At 43.2% G+C, this 18,130-nt stretch overlaps 1 protein-coding gene across 2 annotated transcripts in view; it reads left to right on the top strand.

The window, feature by feature from the left end:
- LOC103282915 (B-cadherin) overlaps positions 1 to 18,130 on the top strand; it is a 53,626-nt gene that overhangs the window by 21,618 nt on the left and 13,878 nt on the right. For both annotated transcript variants that reach the window (XM_062961703.1, XM_062961704.1), the window contains 9 exons: positions 1,434 to 1,477; positions 3,677 to 3,811; positions 6,093 to 6,248; positions 9,527 to 9,671; positions 11,700 to 11,875; positions 11,993 to 12,121; positions 13,057 to 13,242; positions 14,208 to 14,452; positions 17,801 to 17,943. In XM_062961703.1, the coding sequence (XP_062817773.1) occupies positions 1,434 to 1,477; positions 3,677 to 3,811; positions 6,093 to 6,248; positions 9,527 to 9,671; positions 11,700 to 11,875; positions 11,993 to 12,121; positions 13,057 to 13,242; positions 14,208 to 14,452; positions 17,801 to 17,943 (1,359 nt within the window). The remainder of the gene's footprint in view (positions 1 to 1,433; positions 1,478 to 3,676; positions 3,812 to 6,092; positions 6,249 to 9,526; positions 9,672 to 11,699; positions 11,876 to 11,992; positions 12,122 to 13,056; positions 13,243 to 14,207; positions 14,453 to 17,800; positions 17,944 to 18,130) is intronic.

Consider the following 18,130-nt stretch of genomic DNA (forward strand, 5'->3'; position numbering starts at 1 on the left):
TTTGGATTGTGTCCTCCGTCATTCCGACACTATGATTCCAAGCGGAGGCTGGATGGCCATCTCTCGGGATGGTTTGGATTGTGTCCTTCATGGACTGGATGGTCCTTCCAACACTATGATTTTAAGTAGAGGCTGGATGGCTATCTCTCGAGAGGGTTTGGATTGTGTCATTGCGACACAATGATTCCAAGCAGAGCATGGATGGCCATCTCTCGGGAGGGTTTGGATTGTGTGCTCCTTCATGGACGCAGAAGGAAGTTGGACTGGATGGTCCTTCCGATACTATGATTCCAAGCGGAAGCTGGATGGCCATCTCTCGGGAGGGTTTGGATTGTGTCCTCCGCCATTCTGACACTATGATTCCAAGCCCAGGCTGGATGGCCATCTCTTGGGAGGGTTTGGATTGTGTCCTCCGCCATTCTGACACTATGATTCCAAGCCCAGGCTGGATGGCCATCTCTCGGGAGGGTTTGGATTGTGTCCTCCGCCATTCTGACACCATGATTCCAAGCGGAAGCTGAATGGCCATCTCTCGGGAGAGTTTGGATTGTGTCCTCGGTCATTCCGACACTAGGATTCCAAGCGGAAGCTGAATGGCCATCTCTCGGGAGAGTTTGGATTGTGTCCTCGGTCATTCTGACACTAGGATTCCAAGCGGAAGCTGAATGGCCATCTCTCGGGAGAGTTTGGATTGTGTCCTCGGTCATTCTGACACCATGATTCCAAGCGGAAGCTGAATGGCCATCTCTCGGGAGGGTTTGGATTGTGTCCTCGGTCATTCCGACACTAGGATTCCAAGCGGAAGCTGAATGGCCATCTCTCGGGAGAGTTTGGATTGTGTCCTCGGTCATTCCGACACTAGGATTCCAAGCGGAAGCTGAATGGCCATCTCTCGGGAGAGTTTGGATTGTGTCCTCGGTCATTCCGACACTAGGATTCCAAGCGGAAGCTGAATGGCCATCTCTCGGGAGAGTTTGGATTGTGTCCTCGGTCATTCCGACACTAGGATTCCAAGCGGAAGCTGAATGGCCATCTCTCGGGAGAGTTTGGATTGTGTCCTCGGTCATTCCGACACTAGGATTCCAAGCGGAAGCTGAATGGCCATCTCTTGGGAGGGTTTGGATTGTGTCCTCCGTCATGGACACAGAAGGTGGTTAGACTGGATGGCCTTTAAAGGTCCCTCCCAACTCAATGATTCTGTTTCTAAAGCAGACACAAGCCAATTTGGACTCTGGAGGTGTTTTGGACTGCAACTCCCACCATTCCTAACAGCCTCAGGCCCTTTCCTTTTGCCCCTCAGCCGCTTAAGCGGCTGAGGGGCAAAAGGAAGGGGCCTGAGGCTGTTAGGAATGGTGGGAGTTGCAGTCCAAAACACCTCCAGAGCCCAAATTGGCCCGTACCTGTTCCATAACCTGTCTGTTTTTCCTCTTCAGGGACCCAACCCTCCACCTTGGGGACCATGCGGCACGAAATGCAGGTAAGCACGGGCCTCCCACCTGGCCAGGTAGCGCCATAGCAACCCCTTGCGTTGCCGCGGAGACCACGGCGGAGTAGGTGTGTGTGTGTGTGTGTGTGTGTGTGTTGGCACACCTGAGCTGCCGACAGGTGAGAGGCACCTCTCCGAAACAACGCTGGATTTTTCCCACAGGAACTTGAGTAAGAATGTGTTGGATGGTCAATGTGTCCTAGACGCCAGCCACAGATGCAGGCGAAGCGTCAGGAGAAAGTGCTGCTAGAACACACACAGCCTGAAAATGACACAAGCCTAGAATCTCTTCCCAGAGTTAGAAGAGACCCCAAAAGGTCATCTTGTCCAACCCCTTTCCTGATAGGTAGGAAGAGCACAATCAAAGCACTCCCGATAGATGGTCATCCTGCCAGAAGAGACCCCAAGGGCTACAAATCTCACCCCCTTCTGCCAGAAAAGGCACCATCCAAGCACTCCCGATAGATGGCCATGCAGTCTGACATAGAGTTGGAAGGGCTCCCATAAGGTCATCTAGTCCAACCCCAATCTGCCAGGTAGGAAGAGCACAATCAAAGCACTCCCGACAGATGGCCATCCAGTCTGACATAGAGTTGGAAGGGCTCCCAAAAGGTCATCTAGTCCAACCCCAATCTGCCAGGTAGGAAGAGCACAATCAAAGCACTCCCGACAGATGGCCATGCAGTCTGACATAGAGTTGGAAGGGCTCCCATAAGGTCATCTAGTCCAACCCCAATCTGCCAGGTAGGAAGAGCACAATCAAAGCACTCCCAACAGATGGCCATGCAGTCTGACATAGAGTTGGAAGGGCTCCCAAAAGGTCATCTAGTCCAACCCCAATCTGCCAGGTAGGAAGAGCACAATCAAAGCACTCCCAACAGATGGCCATGCAGTCTGACATAGAGTTGGAAGGGCTCCCAAAAGGTCATCTAGTCCAACCCCAATCTGCCAGGTAGGAAGAGCACAATCAAAGCACTCCCAACAGATGGCCATGCAGTCTGACATAGAGTTGGAAGGGCTCCCAAAAGGTCATCTAGTCCAACCCCCTTCCAGGTAGGAAGAGCACAATCAAAGCACTCCCAACAGATGGCCATGCAGTCTGACATAGAGTTGGAAGGGCTCCCAAAAGGTCATCTAGTCCAACCCCAATCTGCCAGGTAGGAAGAGCACAATCAAAGCACTCCCAACAGATGGCCATGCAGTCTGACATAGAGTTGGAAGGGCTCCCAAAAGGTCATCTAGTCCAACCCCAATCTGCCAGGTAGGAAGAGCACAATCAAAGCACTCCCAACAGATGGCCATGCAGTCTGACATAGAGTTGGAAGGGCTCCCAAAAGGTCATCTAGTCCAACCCCAATCTGCCAGGTAGGAAGAGCACAATCAAAGCACTCCCAACAGATGGCCATGCAGTCTGACATAGAGTTGGAAGGGCTCCCAAAAGGTCATCTAGTCCAACCCCAATCTGCCAGGTAGGAAGAGCACAATCAAAGCACTCCCAACAGATGGCCGTACAGCCTGTGCTTATGGCCATTTCAACCATACAGTAGAGTCTCACTTATCCAAGTTAAACAGGCCGGCAGAAGCTTGGATAAGCGAATATCTTGGATAATAAGGAGGGATTAAGGCAAAGCCTATTAAACATCAAATTAGGTTATGATTTTACAAATTAAGCACCAAAACATCATGTTATACAACAAATTTGACAGAAAAAGTAGTTCAGTACGCAGTAATGTTATGTTGTAATTACTGTATTTATGAATTTAGCACCAAAATATCACGATATATTGAAAACATTGACTACAAAAATGGCTTGGATAATCCAGAAACTTGGATAAGCGAGACTACTGTACCTTGGTTTTATTTTTGCACAGTTCTGGAAAAGTTGGTTTTTCCAGGTAGGAGTTGTGGGACGGCAGAGGGGGGAAAAGAAAGGGCCTGGGGCTGTGAGGAATGGTGGGAGTTGGAGTCCAAAACACTTGGAAAGAGGACCCAAGTTGGCCCACACCTGTTCTAGAAACTAGACTACACCTCCCAGCATTCTCCCTATTTACTCTGCTGAGGATAATGGGAGTTGCAGTCCAGCATCTGGAACCCTCTCCGTCAAGATACAGATGCTCCCCAGCCAAGGCATCCCAATGGTCTCTCCTTCCTCTGTTGCTCTTTAAGGCTAATTTTTGGACTTTCTTGCAGGAGGAAGAAGAGGGAAAGCTTCTTTACTTCGCTTCGGGGAAACCGGGCCTGAAGCGGCAGAAGAGGGACTGGGTGATCCCCCCCATCAGGGTCCCCGAAAATGAACGCGGCCCCTTCCCCAAAAAGCTGGTCCAGGTATGGAGAGTCCAGACATAAGGGATTCTGAGTATTTTTCATCTTTGTTTTTGCATGAAACCTTGCAGTTTTGAGACCCCTTTACACTTACATATCCCAACATTGTAGAATCCTAAGGATGAATCTACACTGTGAAACGAATGCAGTTTAAGACTCCTTTAAATTGCCATATAATAATCATTATCATCATCATCATTATTATTATCATTATTATCATTATTATTATATCCCGATGCTACAGAATCCTGTAAGGTATAGTTTTACTAAGGATGGATCCACACTGTGGAACGAATGCAGTTTGAGACCCCTTTAAACTGCCATATTATTATTATTATTATTATTATTATTATTATTATTATATCCCAAAGCTATAGAATCCTGTAAGTTATAGTTTTACTAAGGATGGATCCACACTGTGGAATGAATGCAGTTTGAGGCCCCTTTAAACTGCCATATTATTATTATTATTATTATTATTATTATTATTATTATTATTATTATATCCCAAAGCTATAGAATCCTGTAAGTTATAGTTTTACTAAGGATGGATCAACACTGTGGAACGAATGCAGTTTGAGGCCCCTTTAAACTGCCTTATTATTATGATTATTATGATTATTATGATTATTATGATTATTATATCCCAATGCTACAGAATCCTGTAAGGTATAGTTTTACTAAGGATGGATCCACACTGTGGAACGAATGCAGTTTGAGGCCCCTTTAAACTGCCATTTTATTATTATTATTATTATATCCCAAAGCTATAGAATCCTGTAAGTTATAGTTTTACTAAGGATGGATCAGCACTGTGGAATGAATGCAGTTTGAGGCCCCTTTAAACTGCCTTATTATTATGATTATTATTATTATTATATCCCAATGCTACAGAATCCTGTAAGGTATAGTTTTACTAAGGATGGATCCACACTGTGGAATGAATGCAGTTTGAAGCCCCTTTAAACTGCCATATTATTATTATTATTATTATTATTATTATTATTATTATTATATCCCAAAGCTATAGAATCCTGTAAGTTATAGTTTTACTAAGGATGGATCCACACTGTGGAATGAATGCAGTTTGAGACCTCTTTAAACTGCCATATTATTATTATTATTATATGACACAGCAAACAAGATAGATATGCTGGATTTCGTATATTATTATTATATCCCAACACTATAGAATCCTGGGAGTTGTAGTTTTACTAAGGGTGAATCCACACTGTGGAACGAATGCAGTTTAAGACCCCTAAAAACTGCCATATAATAATAATAATAATAATAATAATAATAATAATAATTATTATTATTATTATTATTATTATTATTATTATTATTATTATTATTATATCCCAATGCTATAGAATCCTGGGAATTGTAGTTTTACTAAGAGTGAATCCATACTGTGGAACGAATGCAGTTTGAGGCCCCTATAAACTGCCATATAATAATAATAATTATTATTATTATTATTATCGTTATTATTATGTCCCAACAGTATAGAATCCTGGGAGTTGTAGTTTAACTAAAGGCGCATTTAGACTGCAGAATGAATGCACTTTGACTCAATTTCAATTGCATGTCTCAATGCCATGAGATCATGGGAGCTGTAGTTTCACTAAGGGTGCATCTACACTGTAGAACGGAGGCAGTTTAGCCCCACTTTCACTACCTTATCTCATTGCTATGGGCTCCTGGAAGTTGTAGTTTTGCAAGGCCTTGGACTTTTTACAGTCCAGGAATAACTCACCAAAATACAGGGTGTTTGAAAAAAAACTCCCTAGTTTGCATTGAAATTAAATGAAAACTAGGGAGTTCTTTTTCAAACACCTCGCACAGCTCCCAGGACCCCATATCATTGAGCCTTGGCAGTTCAAGTGGCATCAAACCTGGTTAATTCCGCAGTGTGGATGCCTCTCTAGTTTGCGTCACTGTCTCAGCCATTTGTGTGCTATTATTCTGGGTAATTCCTGCAGTTAATGATTTTTGAGTCATTCATTTCAAATGGAGACAAGATAGAATTAAAAAGAGATTTTGGAAGAGAAAGCCGTTAATGGACTGGGTTTCCGGGTGCAATTTTTATTAAATACCGGATCCATCCAGACCACGATATTTCAGTGCAACGATGGAGAGTGGAGAAAGCAGATCAATTAATTTGAAAGGTTCTGCAGATGCTGTGACTCAGTGGAAAAGACAATAAAAGGGGAAAGTGATGGACAGGCAAGGAAAGCGCATGGCGGGAGGACTCACTTTGTCTCCGTTTCTCTCTCCGCAGATCAAGTCCAACCGGGACAAAGACACCAAGATCTTCTACAGCATCACCGGCCAAGGGGCCGACACCCCTCCCGAGGGGGTCTTCACCATCGAGAAGGAGACCGGATGGATGAAGGTCACCCAGCCCCTGGACAGGGAGCACATCGACAAATACCACGTACGGCAGGAGGCCCCGGGTGGATGGCCATCTGTCGGGAGGGATCGGATTGTGTTTTGCCTTCTTCGTAGAAGGGAGCTGGACTAGAAGGCCTTTAGAAGTCCCTTGCAAATATAGGACAAGATTAGATGACTTTTAGAATCCCCTTCCAAATATAGAAGATTATTATTATGAAGGAGAGGCTGGATGGCCATCTGTCAGGAGGGATCGGATTGTGTTTTTCCTTCCTGGTAGAAGCAGCCTGGACTAGATGGCCTATAGAACCCCCTTCCAAATATAGGACAAGATTAGATGACCTTTAGAACCCCCTTCCAAATACAGAAGATTATTATTATTAAGTAGAGGCTGGATGGCCATCTGTCGGGAGGGATCTGATTGTGTTTTTCCTTCTTCATAGAAGGGGGCTGGACTAAATGGCCTATAGAACCCCCTTCCAAATATAGGACAAGATTAGATGACCTTTAGAACCCCCTTCCAAATATAGAAGATTATTATTATTAAGCAGAGGCTGGATGGCCATCTTTCAGGAGAGTTCAGATTGTGTTTTTCCTTCTTCATAGAAGGGGGCTGGACTAGATGGCCTTTAGAACCCCCTTCCAAATATAGGACAAGATTAGATGACCTTTAGAACTCCCTTCCAAATATAGAAGATTATTATTATGAAGGAGAGGCTGGATGGCCATCTTTCAGGAGAGATCAGATTGTGTTTTTCCTTCTTCATAGAAGGGGGCTGGACTAAATGGCCTATAGAACCCCCTTCCAAATATAGGACAAGATTAGATGACCTTTAGAACCCCCTTCCAAATACAGAAGATTATTATTATTAAGTAGAGGCTGGATGGCCATCTGTCGGGAGGGATCTGATTGTGTTTTTCCTTCTTCATAGAAGGGGGCTGGACTAGAAGGCCTTTAGAAGTCCCTTGCAAATATAGGACAAGATTAGATGACCTTTAGAACCCCCTTCCAAATACAGAAGATTATTATTATGAAGGAGAGGCTGGATGGCCATCTGTCAGGAGGGATCGGATTGTGTTTTTCTTTCCTGGTAGAAGCAGCCTGGACTAGATGGCCTATAGAACCCCCTTCCAAATATAGGACAAGATTAGATGACCTTTAGAACCCCCTTCCAAATATAGAAGATTATTATTATTAAGTAGAGGCTGGATGGCCATCTGTCAGGAGGGATCAGATCGTGGTCTTTCTGCCTGGCAGAAGGGGGCAGGACTGGATGACCCTTGAGGATCCCTTTCAACTCTGGGATTCTATTCTATTATTATTATTTTATTATGACACAGCAAACAAGGTAGAAATGCTGGATTTCGTACCACAAAATCACAAGTCGAACACTTCCCAAGTGTCTAGGACTGTGTGATTTATTATTATTATTATTATTATTATTATTATTATTATTATTATTATTAAGCAGAAGCTGGAGAGCCATCTGTCAGGAGGGATCAGATTGTGGTCTTTCGACCTGGGAAAAGGGGGCAGGACTGGATGACCCTTGAGGATCCCTTCCAACTCTAGGATTCTATTATTATTATTATTATTATTATTATTATTATTATTATTATTATTATTATTATTAAGCAGAACCTAGATGGTCATTTGTTAGAAGGGCTTGGATTGTGCTTTTCCTGCCTGGCAGAAGAGAGTGGACTGGATGGCCCTTAGGAGTCCCATCCAATTCTAGGATTCTATTATTATTATTATTATTATTATTATTATTATTATTATATTAAGCAGAACCTAAATGGTCATCTGTTAGGAGGGCTTGGATTGTGGTCTTTCTGCCTGGCACAGGGGTTGGACTGGATGACCCTTGTGGGTCCCTTCCAACTATTATTATTATTATTATTATTATTATTATTATTATTATTATTATTATTTATTATATTAAGCAGAACCTAAATGGTCATCTGTTAGGAGGGCTTGGATTGTGGTCTTTCTGCCTGGCACAGGGGTTGGACTGGATGACCCTTGTGGGTCCCTTCCAACTATTATTATTATTATTATTATTATTATTATTATTATTTATTATATTAAGCAGAACCTAAATGGTCATCTGTTAGGAGGGCTTGGATTGTGGTCTTTCTGCCTGGCACAGGGGTTGGACTGGATGACCCTTGTGGGTCCCTTCCAACTATTATTATTATTATTATTATTATTTATATTAAGCAGAACCTAAATGGTCATCTGTTAGGAGGGCTTGGATTGTGGTCTTTCTGCCTGGCACAGGGGTTGGACTGGATGACCCTTGTGGGTCCCTTCCAACTATTATTATTATTATTATTATTATTATTATTATTTATTATTATTATTATTTATTATTATTATTATTATTATTATTATTATATTAAGCAGAACCTAAATGGTCATCTGTTAGGAGGGCTTGGATTGTGGTCTTTCTGCCTGGCACAGGGGTTGGACTGGATGACCCTTGTGGGTCCCTTCCAACTCTAGGATTCTATTATTATTATTATTATTATTATTATTATTATTATTATTATTATTGACACAACGATGTTGTATGACACAGCAAACAAGATAGACATGCTGGATTTCGTTTCACAAAATCACAAGTCGAACACTTCCCAAGTGTCTAGGACTGTGTGATGTATTTTCGGATGATGCGTGCAGATCCCAGCAGGGTGGCCTTTTGCAGTTGGCAGATCGTAATTTTGTCAATGTCTATTGTTTCCAAATGCCGGCTGAGATCTTTTGGCACAGCACCCAGTGTGCCCATCACCACCGGGACCACCTGTACTGGTTTCTGCCAGAGTCTTTGAAGTTCAATCTTGAGGTCCTGATAGCGGCTGAGTTTTTCCTGTTGTTTTTCGTCAATGCGACTGTCACCTGGGATGGCAACATCAATGATCCAAACCTTGTTCTTTTCCACAACTGTGATGTCTGGTGTATTGTGTTCCAGAACTTTGTCAGTCTGGATTCGGAAGTCCCACAGTATCTTTGCGTGCTCATTTTCCAATACTTTTGCAGGTTTGTGATCCCACCAGTTCTTTGCTGCTGGCAGGTGGGACTTGAGGCATAAGTTCCAATGAATCATTTGGGCCACATAGTTGTGCCTCTGTTTGTAGTCTGTCTGTGCAATTTTCTTACAGCAGCTGAGGATATGATCAATGGTTTCATCTGTTATTAATATTATTATTAATAATAATTGTTGTTGTTGTTATTATTATTATTATTATTATTATTTGGGGGCTCCTTCTTAAGGGTGTGGGCCAGGAGACCCTTTTCTCACCCGGGGTCTCTGCTTGCAGCTCCTGTCTCACGCCGTGTCCGAGAACGGCAAGTCGGTGGAGGAGCCCATGGAGATCATTGTGACGGTCACCGACCAGAACGACAACAAGCCCCAGTTCACGCAGGAGGTCTTCCGGGGGTCCGTCCTGGAGGGAGCCACTCCCGGTAAGTAAGGGACATTCAGGGGAATTTGGGGAAGGGTCTCCCTGTGCAAACCCTGCAAAACCCTGCTGTGATCTGACCTCATCTCAAATGCAAAATAATAATAATAATAATAATTGAGTCTTGCTCTAAGTGAAAAATCATCAAGGGAACAAGCGAAAGGCAGGCCAGGCCCATTCCTGAAATACCGCACTTCCACTTTGCAAATGTATTAATCCTATTAGCATTCCCGTTTTTGGCAACAGGAATGACTTTCCGGAGCCAAGCTCGGTGGGTGAGCACAGGCCAACTTTCCATCCCTTGCTTCAAAGGGAACATTGGAGGAGGGTCAGGCCTGAACTTGGAAAAGTTACTTTTTTGTGGCTGGTACATGGCTTCTTCCAAAATGTCCCCAAAATGTCATTGCAATCCTCGTTGCAAGGTTCAACTGACCCATTTGGGCTTGGTTGGTGAGTTGTTTATTAATGCCTAAACCATAGGCTATTATACAATAATGCATACACATCTCCATCTATATAATAAACTATATGAATCTATATATATAAAAGGGTAATGAAATTTCGGCCTAGGACAAAACAACAAAACTACACATCCCAGAAACACTAAACTTGGCAGAACAACCCCTCATCCATGCCTCTACGTTCATACAACAAAAAGCTCCAGCTACTCCAGAAAACGGCCAGGCTTTGAGACTGCAAGGCTATTCACTGCTATTCCACCTGGCCAACAAAGGATTCCCATAAGCCACAGCAACGCGTGGCCGGGCAAAGCTAGTAAAATATATAATGCATGTAAGTGTAAAATATATACAATTATAAGTAGATATATACAACATATCATAATTATATATTATATAAAATATATAATGTATGTAATTATAAAATATATACAATGATATATATACAACATATGTCATAACTATATGTTATATAACATATATAATGTATGGAATGATAACATATATGCAATTATAAGTAGATATACACAACATATGTCATAATTATACGTTATATAAAATATATAATGTATGTAAAATTATACATTACATAAAACTATAAGTATAATATCATATTTTAAATATATGAAATTATAAGTATATACAGTATATGATATATCATGTTATAAGTATAATATATTTTTAAATATGTGATATCACATCTATCTAGCTATCTATATAGCATATGAATTATGTCTATCAAGGCATATAATCCATATAATAATAATAATAATAATAATAATAATAATAATAATAATAATAATAACAACAACAACAACAACAACAACTTAATTTTATACCCCGCCTCTATCTCCCCAAAGGGGACTCAGGGCGGCTTACATGGGGTCAAGCCCAAATAAAAACAATAGCAATATAAAACACAACAATAGACAAAAGACATGCACAATTATAAACATTTAAACATTAGCCAATACAGTAGAGTCTCACTTATCCAACATAAACGGGCCAGCAGAACGTTGGATAAGCGAATATGTTGGATAATAAGGAGAGATTAAGGAGAAGCCTATTAGACATCAAATTGGGTTATGATTTTACTAATTAAGCACCAAAACATAATGTTTAACAACAAATTTGCTAGAAAAAGTAGTTCAATAGGCAGTAATGCTACATAGTAATTACTGTATTTACGAATTTAGCACCAAAATACCCACAATGTATTGAAAACATTGACTACAAAAATGCGTTGGATAATCCAGAACGTTGGATAAGCGAGTGCTGGATAAGTGAGACTCTACTGTAAAAACAAATGACAACATATGCAACAATATCAAAGCACTGCAAAGAAAATCAGCATCCTACAATTCCATACTATTAAAATGCAAATAAAATTCAATTCACAAAAAGCATCCTCTGCAATATGGGCAATAAATCCACCTTGCAAGTGACTGTACTATTAGTATAATATAGGAAATAGGAAGTCTTTCCAGCTGCATGGTTGGGATATAGATGAGATCGGAGAGATGCCCAGAGTGGTCCTGTATGGATAAAGAAGTCCTTCTTTCTCCCGGCTGCAGGGACTTCCGTGATGCAGGTCACGGCCACGGATGCGGATGACGCCATCGAGAGCTACAACGGGGTCATTGCCTACTCCATCCTCAGCCAGGTCCCCGAGGAGCCCCACCGGCAGATGTTTGCCATCAACCGGGCCACCGGTGCCATCAGCGTCATTGCCAGCGGGCTGGACCGGGAGGTGAGCGCAGGCCTGGGCTGGATTTCCCATTATCCCCTAACATTGGGGAAGGGGCTGCTGGGAATTGCAGTCTGTGAAACCCCCCTGGACCCTGATGTTTTGGGTTCTTGATTCCAGCGAGTGAGAGAATACATCCTGACCCTGCAAGCGGCCGACTTGGACGGCGACGGACTGACCAGCAGCGCCAAGGCCGTGATCGAGGTGGCCGACGTCAACGACAACGCGCCCGAGTTCAAGCAGCAAGCGGTAAGGACACACTGCCAATAATTTTCAGCATTTTACACAGAATGAGTTGTAGTTTTGCAAAGGCTTTTAGCCCTCTTTGGGTGCAACTACACTGCAGAATGAATGCGGTTTGGCACCAGTTTGATGAATACGGTTTAATGAATGAATATGGTTTGGCACCGGTTTAATGCAATTCTACGGAATCCTGGGATTTGTAGTTTTGCAAAGGCTTTAGCCCTCTTTGGGAGCATCTATACTGCAGAATGAATACGGCTTGGCACCAGTTTAATGAATACGGTTTAATGAATGAATACGGTTTGGCACCAGTTCGATGCAATTCTACGGAATCCTGGGATTTATAGTTTTGCAAAGGCTTTAGCCCTCTTTGGGTGCATCTACACTGCCGAATGAATGCAGTTTGGCACCAGTTTGATGCAATGCTATAGAATCCTGGGATTTATAGTTTTGAAAAGACTTTAGCCCTTTGGCACCAGTTTAATGCAATGCTATGCAATCCTGGGGATTGTAGTGTTACACAATTCCTAACAGCTTACTGGTAAATAAAGCAAATAAAGAGCAACACTCTGAAAACAGGGGGAATTCTAGAAAGGAAACAACCAGGGTCAGCTAACACCTCTCAACAAAGGATTCCCCCAGGCAGGAAGCAGCCAGGCTTTGAAGCTGCAAGGCCATTAAATGCTAATCAAGGTGACTAATTGCAGCATTCCTACTTGCTGCACTGTGACTATTAATTGTTATTCAACCTGGCCAACCAAGAATTCCGCAAGGAAGTAAGCGGCCAGGCTTTGAGGTTGCAAGGCTATTCACTGATATTCCACTAGGCCAACAATTGATTCCCATAAGCCACAGCAACACGTGGCCGGGCACAGCTAGTCTAATATAAATTCAGATGAGTTGAGGTTGCAAGTGAAACCTGGCGCGGATTTGTTTTTCAGTATTCGGTGGAGGCTCCTGAGAACGAGGTGGGGCTGGAGGTGTTGCGCCTGGAGGTCACCGACAAGGACGAGCCGGGGTCTTCGGCCTGGAGAGCGGCCTTCTCCATCACGCAGGGCAACGAGGGGGGCTTCTTCCGCATCTCCACCGACCCGGAGACCAACGAAGGCATCCTGGCCACCGCCAAAGTAAGGGGCACGCATCAGAAACCTCTGCTACATGGTGGCATTTCAGAAAAGCCGAATCAGTATCGTTTATTTGTTTACTTTATTTTATTTACAGTATTTATATTCCGCCCTTCTCACCCCAATGAACACATATATGGCAAACATTCAATGCCAACAGACAAACAACATACAGTATAGACAGACACAGAGGCATTTAACATTTTTTTCCAGCTTCACGATTCCGGCCACAGGGGGAGCTGTTGCTTCACCGTCCACTAGTGGCTGTACTTCCTCATTCCTTTCCTTGTGTTTTGCTGGCAGTTTTATGATGTTGTAAATTAGTTAAATTAGCCTCCCGCATAAAGCGTACCTAAATTTCCCTACTTGACGGATGCAACTCCCTCTAATATCTATCCTCCAGAATACCCCACTTCCTTATGACCCTGTTCGCTATGGTTTTATTTTTATGTCTTTCTCACCCCGAGTTTTAACTTAATATTTATGTGGTCTGCCCTTGTTTTTCATTGCCTCCTTGTTTTATTTTGTAATGGATATTATTATGTATTGTATTGCTTATTGTATTGTGATGTGCTGTTTTTTTATATGCTGTTTATATTGTATTGTCTTGGGCATGGCCCCATGTAAGCTGCCCCGAGTCCCCATTGGGGAGATGGTGGCGGGGTATAAATAAAGTTTTATTATTATTATTTATTAACTGTATTTCGGGGCTGCATAGGTCAACAGCAAGCCGGGCTATTTAATGGTGGGGGGCTTAACCCGACCCGGGCTTCGAACTCATGACCTCTCGGTCAGTAGTGATTTATTGCAGCTGGTTACTAGCCAGCTGCGCCACATTGTTGTTGTTGCTGTGGACTTCATCTCCCAGCATTCATTCAAGTTCACTCTGCTGTGGATGCTGAGAGCTGCAGTCCGGCATGGTGAGCTCTGCATTGTTTCTCCCTCTCGCTTCCATCTCCCATGTTCAGGCCTTGGACTTTGAGGAGCGGAGGCAGTTTGTGCTCCAGGTGGAGGTCACCAACGAGGCCCCCTTCGCGGTCCGGCTGCCCACCTCCACGGCCACCGTCACGGTCAGCGTGAGGGACGTCAACGAGGCCCCGGTCTTCGCGCCCCCGGTCCACAGGGCTCAGGTCTCGGAGGACGTTCCCGTGGGAAGCCAGGTCACCGTCTTCACGGCTCAAGACCCCGACCAGGAGCAGAAGCAGACCGTCCGGTGAGATGTTTGGGGTCACTTACACAAGAGAGGAGCCAAAGTAAAGAAAACCAAAGCCGTTGCCTTCTTCTGAGGCTGAAAGAGCACAACCTGCCCGTGACCACCCATTAGGTTGCCCTGAATTTGAACCCTGGTCTTCCAGACTCCTGGTCCAACACTCAAACCCATTATACTTTCTCTCAGAAGATATTTGGAGGACCCATATCTCGTGTGCCTTCCTTGATGGTTGGACTAGATGGCCTCAAGGGAGCCCTGTTAAATCCATGATTCCTTCTATAGGTTGAAATGATGCAGTTGCTTCTCCAACCCTATTATTATTATTATTATTATTATTATTATTATTATTATTATTATTATTTTATGACACAGCAAACAAGATAGATATGCTGGATTTCGTATCACAAAACCACAAGTCGAACACTTCCCAAGCGTCTAGGACTGTGAGATGTATTTTCGGATGATGTGTGCAGATCCTAGTAGGGTGGCCTTTTGCAGTTGGCAGATCGTAATTTTGTCAATGTCTATTGTTTCCAAATGCTGGCTGAGATCTTTTGACACAGCACCCAGTGTGCCGATCGCCACTGGGACCACCTGCACTGGTTTCTACCAGTTTCTTTGCAGTTCAGTCTTGAGGTCCTGATAGCAGCTGAGTTTTTCATTGTCCCCTCTGCTTTTCTTCATTATTGTTGTTGTTGTTGTTGTTGTTGTTGTTGTTGTTATTGGGTCCATATCTCTTCATGGTTGGACTAGATGGCCTCTGGGGACTCCTTTTGAATCCATGATTCTACTGGATGAATAGAAGGAATCTATTGCTTCTCCAGCCCTATCATTTCTTTATTTACGGACGCATTTCTCTTCATGGTTGGACTAGATGACCTCTGGGTTTCCTTTTAAATCCTTCATTGTTTCTATAGACTCAAATGATGTAGTTGCTTCTCCAGCTCTATTATTACTACTACTACTACTATTAGTCTCATAGTTCTTCATGGTTTGACTAGATGACCTCTGGGGATACCTTTCTATAGGCTGAAGTGGGGTAGTTGCTTCTTCAGCCCTGTTGTTGTTGTTGTTGTTGTTGAACCCATATCTCTTCATGGTTGGACTAGATGACCCTGGGGTTTCCTTTTTAATCCTTGATTCTTTCTATCACTGCCATGATGCAGTTGCTTCTGCAGTCCTATTATTATTATTATTATTATTATTATTATTATTATTATTATTATTATTATTATTATTAATCGCATATCTCTTCATGGTTTAACTAAATGACCTCTTTTGAATCCATGATTCTTTCTATTTGCTGAAATTATGCAGTTGCTTCTCCAGCCCTGTTGTTGATGCTGTTATTTATTATTATTGGACTCGTATCTCATCATGGTTGGACTAGATGGCCTCTGGGGACCCCTTTTGAATCCATTATTCATTCTGTTGGCTGAAATGATTCCATTGCTTCTCCAGCCCAATAATAATAATAAGTATTATTATTATTATTATTATTATTATTATTATTATTATTATTATTATTATTATATTGTATGACACAGCAAACAAGATAGACATGCTGGATTTCATATCACAAAATCACAAGTCGAACAATTCCCAAGCGTCTAGGACTGTGTGATGTATTTTCGGATGATGCGCGCAGATCCCAGTCGGGTGGCCTTTTGCAGTTGGCAGATCGTAATTTTGTCAATGTCTATTGTTTCAAAATGCCGGCTGAGATCTTTTGGCATGGCACCCAGTGTGCCCATCACCACCGGGACCACCTGCACTGGTTTCTGCCAGAGTTTTTGAAATTCAATCTTGAAGTCCTGATAGCGGCTGAGTTTTTCCTGTTGTTTTTACTCAATGCGACTGTCACCTGGGATGGCAACATCAATGATCCAAACCTTTTTCCTTTTCACAACTGTGATGTCTGGTGTGTTGTGTTCCAGAAATAATAATAATTATTATTATTAATAATAATAATATTAGATGCATATCCTTTCGTGGTTGGACTAGATGTGCCCTGGGGATCCCTTCTAAATCCAGGATTCTTTCTATTCGCTGAAATTATGCAGTTGCTTCTCCAGCCCTGTTGTTGTTGTTGTTGTTGTTTGAACCCATATCTCTTAATGATTGGACTAGATGACTCCTGGGGTTTCCTTTTAAATACTTGATTATTTGTATTGGCTGAAATGATGCTTCTCCACCCTTATTATTATTATTATTATTATTATTATTGGTATCTGTGAAATTGCAGATATGGGTCTCTTGTGCAGGTTGGACTAGATGACCTCTGCTCCTTTTTGAATCTCTGATTCATTCTGTAGGCTGAAATGATGCAACTGTTTCTCCATCCCAATAATGATAATGATAATAATGATCATAATAATGATGATAATAATTTTTTACCCTCCTCTCCTTGCAAATCGAGGTGGGGTACAACATGGTGAAATACCATATAAAGAGAGCTTGTGACAGCCCTGTTTGTGATTTTTCATAGAATCATAGAATCATAGAATAGTAGAGTTGGAAGAGACCACATGGGCCATCCAGTCCAACCCCCTGCTAAGAAGCAGGAAATCGCATTCAAAGCACCCCCGACAGATGGCCATCCAGCCTCTGTTTAAAAGCCTCCAAAGAAGGAGCCTCCACCACGGCCCCGGGGAGAGAGTTCCACTGGTGAACAGCCCTTCTCACAGTGAGGAAGTTCTTCCTAATGTTCAGGTGGAATCTCCTTTCCTGTAGTTCGAAGCCATTGTTCCGTGTCCTAGTCTGCAGGGCAGCAGAAAACAAGCTTGCTCCCTCTTCCCTATGACTTCCCTTCACATATTTGTACATGGCTCTCATGTCTCCTCTCAGCCTTCTCTTCTGCAGGCTAAACATGCCCAGCTCTTTAAGCCGCTCCTCATAGGGCTTGTTCTCCAGACCCTTAATCATTTTAGTCGCCCTCCTCTGGACGCTTTCCAGCTTGTCAACATCTCCCTTCAACTGTGGTGCCCAAAATTGGACACAGTGTGATTCCAGGTGTGGTCTGACCAAGGCAGAAGAGAATAAGGGGGAGCATAACTTCCCTGGATCTAGACGCTATTCCCCTATTGATGCAGGACAGAATCCCATTGGCTTTTTTAGCTGCCGCATCACATTGCTGGCTCATGTTCACCTTCCTCCCCACGAGGACTCCAAGGTCTTTTTCGCACACACTGCTGTCAAGCCAGGCCTCGTCCCCCATTCTGTATCTTTGATTTCCATTTTTTCTGCCGAAGTGAAGTATCTTGCATTTGTCCCTGTTGAACTTCATTTTGTTAGTTTTGGCCCATCTCTCTAGTCTCTCTTTTATCTTCTCTCTCCGTCTCTGGACCGCAGGTACTCCATTGGGAACGACCCGGCTGCCTGGCTGGCCATTGACCCCGGAAGCGGCGCCATCAGGACCCGAAATAAGCTGGACCGGGAGTCTCCTCTGGTCCAGAACAGCACCTACAGAGCCACGGTGCTGGCCGTGGACAATGGTAAACATGGGAAGAGGAAAGAGTGGGAAACGGGGGCAGAAGGGGGGGACGAGGGACCTCTGAGGAAGGGAACTCAATGGCCCCTTTGTCTTGGCATCAGGCGCCTGGCCCATGTGAGGGGCGCATGGGAAGACTGGGAAGATGTCACGAGGAAGCGCATCTCTTCTCTGTCGGGTCAGAAGGGGAA

Source organism: Anolis carolinensis, unplaced genomic scaffold (genome assembly GCF_035594765.1).
Source record: "Anolis carolinensis isolate JA03-04 unplaced genomic scaffold, rAnoCar3.1.pri scaffold_9, whole genome shotgun sequence".
Taxonomy (NCBI): Eukaryota; Metazoa; Chordata; class Lepidosauria; order Squamata; family Dactyloidae; genus Anolis; species Anolis carolinensis.